Raw genomic sequence first — 6,202 nt, 5'->3', positions numbered from 1 at the left:
ACCATAGCCCCTGGCTTCAGAGCCTCCCAGCCCTGCGGTCACAGGGAAGGTGCAATCGGAGCTGCTGGCCCAGGCTGGGTCTGGTTACAGCCCTGGCTGATGCTGGCCCGGGCACAACCTTGGTGTCACGCTTGGGGACTGCCAGGCCAGCATGGGCCATGGGCCCTTCCATTTAGGTGCCTAAATACAGGTGTCAGCCCCTCTTCATCCACTGAAGGCCCTTCCCTTCCCCTGCCTCAGTTTCCCTGTGTGCCACAGGGTCCATGTGCCACCAGTGTGAGGTGAAACCCAACCAGAAAGCACCTGCCAGGCTCCCAAAAGCAGGGAGCAGGGGAGAGAGAGCTGGCAGCAGCAGTAGGTTGTTATCCTGTCCTGTGGGCCAGCCCCTGATGGAGGGGGTGCGTGCACTGTGTGCGTCTGCTCCCAGCCTGACTCTTCTCCCAGCCTCTCACCTCCCTGCCTTGCTCCCCAGGTCACCAAGATGGTGTCCCCTGCCATCGCCCTGGCCTTCATCCCCTTTGTGGTGACCCTCCTGATCCGCTACCGCCACTACTTCCTGCTCTTCTACCGGGCCGTGCTGCTGCGCTGGCTGCGGGACCACGCCACCGGCATCTCCCGGGAGGAGCGCGCCTTCCAGTACGTGCTTACGCACGCCATCCCCGGAGACCCCCAGCACATCCTGGAGACCTTCGACCACTGGGCCAACCACCACGAGTATCTCAGCAACATCGGGCCCCAGAAAGGTAAGGCTCCCCCGCTCCCCACAAGGGGAGATCACGCTGCCTACAGTGTGATCCCAGACCCTCAGATCGGGGAACTGGCGGAGTCATCTCAAACCCTGGCTGCATAAACGCATCCAGACTGGCAGCACTTTCGTATGATGCTGTCTCTTTCTCAGCATCATCTCACTGCCCCCGAGGACATTTCTCCTGTGATCAAACTTGCAGCCGCTTCGTTCGGCTTTAATGAGCCAGCGGCTTTTTAGCAAGCTGGGTTGCTATGCAGCCCCTCGCGGGAGGGGAGCCAGGCAATTTTTATGGCTGCAACTGCTCTGATGCAGCTGCTTCTGGGGTGGGAGCTGGTGGCACACGACGACTCAGCACAGCGGGGTGGGATAGGAAGTGGGGGTGAACAGCCGCTCACCCGGGAACTAGAGGCAGGCAAGGAGAGCAGTGGGTACCCAAGCTGGAGTCTTGCTCAGGACTTGCAAGGGGTTTGCATTGCACCTATGGCTGGCATCTGAGGGTAGTACCACAAAACCCCCACTCTGGGGACACTTTGGGTGCAGGGCTATAACAGCCCCTGAGCTCAGCACCCATTGGCCCCATGGCAGGCAGGGCAGAGCAGTGAGCTCAGCTGGATGCCCAGCCCTGCGAGTGAGATCCCAGGCTGGGGGAGAAATTGGGGACAGTTGGAAGCAGGGACCTGCCCCCCAGGACAGCTTGCGGAGCAAGATGCTGCTCCAGCTGTGCAAGCAAGGCTGGGAGAGTGATGCCCTTGGCTCCAGGGACCACAGAGCCGATCGGCTCCACCAGGCTGGACTTACCCCACTTCTGGTTCTCTGGGACCTGGATCACTGAGGCTTCCCAGGCAGGAGGTGGGAGCATATCTTGCAGCCCCACTCCGTGCCTGAAAGCTCCCCTGGGTGATGAGATAGCTGGTGTGTGCACGTGTGTGTACAAGCGAACATGCTGCCTCCTGCTGGACACTGTGGGGTGGACGCCAGGCCTCATGCAAGGGCTAGGTAAGAACAGCAAGCTCAGGAGGGAGCTCCTTGGGGTGGGGAAGGGCAGCAGATAAACTTCCGGCCTTGCCATTTTCCTGCACCCCACATGCCTTCTGGCCCTGGGCTGTGCATGCCCATCACGGGGGTGGGAACCAGGGAGCAGTGACTTTGCTTGGCATTGTGGTCTCCTGGCAGGTAAGATCCTGGACCGCCTGATCTATGAGAACACCCCTCTCACCGTGCTGGAGCTGGGTACCTACTGCGGCTACGCCACCATCCTGATGGCCCAGGGCCTGCCCATGGGCGCCCGGCTCTACACCGTGGAAATGGACCCCCGCAACGCCACTGTGGCTGAGAAGGTCATCCGCCTGGCCGGCTTCGACGAGGACACTGTGAGTGGCTCCCGCCAGCACCTCCACGGGCTGGCCCACGCACGTAGGGTGTACAGATCAGTCTTGGCTCTAGGCCCCAGCTGCACGTGCCAGGTAGTGATCCAGGGGGTTTCATGGGGAAAGCAGAATCCCTCGGCTTCTAATGCAGCCAGGATCTTGCTGTCAGCACCCTTGCCCCTCGCTTCCCCTGAGCTGGGAAATTCCCCCCCAGCTTCCTGTCCCAAATGCCAGCAGCATGTTCCTCTGGGCTGCACCCCAGAGGTGGCTGCATTTTACCAAGCTGGGTCACCGGATCCAGTCCTCTGCTGACCCCACGCCATCTGCATGCAGGTGGAGCTGATCGTGGGCCCCTCAGAGGAGGTGATTCCCCAGCTGAGGGAGAAGCATGGCCTACTCAAGGCCGACTTCATCTTCATGGACCACTGGAAGCGCTGCTACCTGCGGGACCTGCAGCTGCTGGAAGACCACAACCTGCTGGCCGAGGGGGCCACCGTGCTGGCCGATAACGTCGTCTTCCCCGGAGCGCCCCATTTCCTGCAGTATGTCAAGACCTGTGGCAAGTACCAGAGCAAGACGCATCGCACCAGCCTACAGTATTTCCGGGCCATCCCCGATGGCATGGCCGAGCTCACCTACACTGGCCTGCACTGAGCCCCGCTGTGCTGGGGTGGACATGGGCACAGACAGCCCCCACATGCCACCCCTGCCCCATATCTGGGCTGGCCCCAGGGGACAGCTCCCTCCTGTGCCGAGGGGGGCCGGGAAGGACAGGGCTCCAGGACGTTCTCCCTGCTCCTGGGGTCAATCCAGATTTGACCCAACAGGGATGCCCTGGGAGTCCGACCCATGCACCCAGGTGTGACACTTGGAGCGCACGTCTCCCTTGCTAGGCATGTAGGCTGCACACACATGCACGCATGCATGCACAGACGTGTACAGGTACATGCACATACCTTGCACCCATTGCAGCTGGGAGCACAGCATCCATCCACTCCCCACCCCTTTGGCTTCGTGGCCAGGCCCGTTCCACCTGGACACTTGGCACAGGTAACCTTTCAACTCCCCTTTTGTGAGACTTGAAGGGAGAGGCACCCTTGTCCCTGGCTGAGACCTCTCTTCAGAGCCACGTGGTCTGAGACCTGAACGCTGCTCCCAGTGACTCACTGCACGGCCTCAGGCAAGTCGCTGCGCTGTACTGAAACAGGTCGCGCTAAAGCCCTCAACAAACATCCCTCCAGCCCCTGCCAGGAGACCTTCACCTGTGGGCCAAGGCGAGGGAGCAAGCTGCAGCCAGGACATGTTTTTTGACCATGACTTGAACCATTCAGTCTCTCTCGGTTTTCCTGAACCCAGCTGCCATGATCAGCTCTACATGGGAGATGCTCAGCGCCCAGGGTCAACTCAGGGTGCTTCCCCCAGCGCCAGCATGCATCACTGTGCCCAGTCCCCTTAGGCAACGCTCTTAGCTCGTGTCTACAGGCTCAGCTGAGCAGCTCCGATTCACCGCAGAGCAGGACATCAACCTGATGGATCACGTAGGCTAGAAACCATGCATTATTATTAGTAGTAGTAGTATGGGAGTGGTGGGAACCAGCCCTGGGCAGGCTACAGGAAGAATTCAGCATCAGAACAGCTCTGTAGGTTGAGAGCCCCGGGAGAGGGGAAAACACGGTCACACTGGCTACGTACGACACACAGCAAGGCTTGCACGGTAGATCTGTAGGTCTGATGTTGCTAATAAACACCAGGACGGCATTTCTTTAAAAAGTCATTTATTAGAAGATCCCCAACACTTCTAGGATGGGGTTTTCTGGCCACTCAGAGCCAGGCCCTCCTGCCTGGCCCATGCCAACTGCCCCTCCAACCCCAGCAGGGGCAGCGGGGAACAGGCGCTGCCTTTGTGTGAAGTGGCTGGGCATGGGTCCAGGCGCCAGCACCACGAGCCTCCCTCCAGTCAGCTCTCTGCAGAGCCCAGGATGGAGCCAGCATCTAGCTCCCATGACATTTGTGCCACATCCTCCAGGGCCTAGTACTCCTTCCTCGGCCAGCTGGGGCCCCTTGGAAACTCCTACCCCAAGCTGGGGGAAGAGTTCTCCCCCAACCCTTCAGCATGTCAGGCAGCAGATGTCAGCAGCCTCCCGCTTGGCCAGGCTGCTGCTGCATCAGATCATCCACTGGTCTTGATCTTGCTCCGCTCCTTCCATGTCCACCTTGGAAAGAGGAAACAACAGAACTGCTCCCTCAGCTCCAGTGAGCCCACGGCTAGCAGGGACCCCGGGGACAGGAAGGACCCTGAGGAGACCTGCAGTGTGGTGGCAGGGGGAAAGGCTGTCTGGGCTCAGTGGCTGTGTGGGCAAGGGTCTACGTGACCTCAGATGACAGGGTTCGCCTGTCGTTCAGGCAAACGTAGGCAGCAGAGTGGGGAGGCAAGGCACCCCAAGATGGGGTACTACAAGGAGAACCGGGAAGGCTCTATGCAGGCTGCCTCACCCTGGGAAAGCCCAGTACATGGGACCAAGACTGGCTCAGGAGACCCAGAGCAGGATGAGAAGGAGCCTGCTGCCCTGTGGGAGTGAAGGGCAGCAGGGCAGGGGAAGGGGACGTGCTCCTCTGCCCTGCAGGACCCCTGCCCACACCGGGAGGATGCTGAGTTGGCCCCACCTAACGTACCTCATTGATCTCTCCGTCATCTGGGGACTCATTGTAGTCATTCATCTCGTCCATGTCCTGCATATCCTCGTCATCTTCCGAGTCCTCCTCACTGTCCTCGTCGTCCTCATCGTCCTCTTCCTCCTCCTCGTCGTAGTGCTGTAGGTACGGGGGCGACCACAGCAGTCAGAGCCCAGCCCTCTCGCAGTCTAGGGACCCCTGCACCCATGCCCAGCTCACGGGCCTCACCCACCCCTCAGCACCCGCAGGTTTCCCATGGCCTCTAGTTCCACCCTGCAATCACCTGCCCACACCCTGTCAGGGTGCAGAGATGCCCCCCTCACCCCACAGGGAAATGTGCCCCTACTGAAGGACACAATGGCCCCTTTCCTTATGGGGAAGATCCCCCAGGGGCAGTCCCGGTTCAGAATGACTTCCTGTCCATACTGGAGCAGGGGGGCGGAGAAGAGCTCCCCTCCCGTCTTGGGGGCAGGCAGCAGGTCCCATGTGCCGGCGGAGGGCATTGGGGCAGACTCGAGCAGCCACTGAATGGAGCTCAACCCTGCTCCCCGCCTCACCAAGGACCCACATGCGAGCAGCCCCTCCGGAAACACCCTTGGAAAGCAGCTGTTTGGTATGAAGGCGTGTGATCTGTTGCACTAGCAGGATCCAGAAGGGAGGGAGTGGTGTGCGCACTGAAATAACACGCCTGACACACTGCAGGTGTTAACACCACAACTCAAAGGCTTCGTGCTCCCCAAACGGGAAACTCAGCAGCACGGAAAGAGGGGGCGCGATGCTCACTTCTGAGGCCGGCTTCCCAATGGGGACCAAGTTATTGTCTTTCTCCGCGATGCTCTGGAGCTGGGGAGAGAACGGAGAGGCGTCAGCACGGGGCGCGCGGCTCACCAAGCCGCAGGGCAAGGACCGCGCGAGTTCGAGCCCTGCTGGGGCAGCCCCAGGCCAGGAAGAGGAACCACCCGAGTCATCAGCAACCTGCAGCACTTGAGGCCTGCAGCGCTAAGCAGAGCTGGGGACAGAAACATGCGGCTGCTTCTGGGGCACTTGGGCATCCGCTCGGGCGCAGTGTCCTGACTACACGCAGAGCCTGTCGTCTCCCTTCGCCCTCCTCACGACTCGCTGCCCCCCAGGGGCGGGGGCGCCACAGGGCGGGGAGGAGCGGCCCCCGGGCCGGCCCCGCGCTCACCCAGGCCTGGTGCTGCTGCTCCTGCTGCTGCAGCTCGTTCTCGTCCACGCACGGCCGGTCCAGGTTGAACCACAGCGTCTCCGTCACCCGCGGCAGCAGCGACGGGAACAGCGTCGACATGGCTCCTGGGGGGGCACGGGGGGGCGGTATGAGCTCGGCCGGACCCCTGCGGGGCAACGGGGGCAGAAGGGTGCCCTAGGGGTGGGGGAGGGGCACCCTTGGGGGGGA

The 6,202-nt window shown here is 61.4% G+C and overlaps 2 protein-coding genes across 2 annotated transcripts in view; one reads left to right on the top strand and one right to left on the bottom strand.

Moving 5' to 3' along the window:
* Positions 1 to 481: 481 nt before the first annotated feature.
* Positions 482 to 2,769, top strand: LOC109288679 (transmembrane O-methyltransferase-like). The gene is made up of 3 exons (XM_019504362.1): positions 482 to 743; positions 1,922 to 2,118; positions 2,449 to 2,769. The coding sequence occupies exons 1-3, from the start codon at positions 482 to 484 to the stop codon at positions 2,767 to 2,769; spliced, it is 780 nt and encodes a 259-aa protein (XP_019359907.1).
* A 1,104-nt stretch (positions 2,770 to 3,873) lies between these two features.
* The window catches only part of ANAPC15 (anaphase promoting complex subunit 15), a 2,784-nt gene continuing 455 nt past the window's right edge, over positions 3,874 to 6,202 (bottom strand). The window contains exons 2-5 of the mRNA XM_019504447.1: positions 5,975 to 6,099; positions 5,572 to 5,631; positions 4,789 to 4,926; positions 3,874 to 4,328 (exon numbers count right to left, since the gene is read on the bottom strand). Coding sequence (XP_019359992.1) covers positions 4,281 to 4,328; positions 4,789 to 4,926; positions 5,572 to 5,631; positions 5,975 to 6,094 — 366 coding nt within the window. The 5' untranslated portion in view covers positions 6,095 to 6,099 and the 3' untranslated portion in view covers positions 3,874 to 4,280. The remainder of the gene's footprint in view (positions 4,329 to 4,788; positions 4,927 to 5,571; positions 5,632 to 5,974; positions 6,100 to 6,202) is intronic.

Source organism: Gavialis gangeticus, unplaced genomic scaffold (genome assembly GCF_001723915.1).
Source record: "Gavialis gangeticus isolate Ggan-Ray unplaced genomic scaffold, GavGan_comp1, whole genome shotgun sequence".
Classification (NCBI taxonomy): domain Eukaryota; kingdom Metazoa; phylum Chordata; order Crocodylia; family Gavialidae; genus Gavialis; species Gavialis gangeticus.
This window is presented reverse-complemented; position numbering and strand designations above follow the sequence as displayed.

Coding starts and splice junctions, on each gene's coding strand:
- LOC109288679 (XM_019504362.1), top strand. CDS start 482: ATGGTGTCCCCTGCCATCGCCCTGGCCTTCATCCCCTTTGTGGTGACC. Junction 744..1,921: donor CAACATCGGGCCCCAGAAAG/GTAAGGCTCCCC, acceptor GTCTCCTGGCAG/GTAAGATCCTGGACCGCCTG. Junction 2,119..2,448: donor CCGGCTTCGACGAGGACACT/GTGAGTGGCTCC, acceptor ATCTGCATGCAG/GTGGAGCTGATCGTGGGCCC.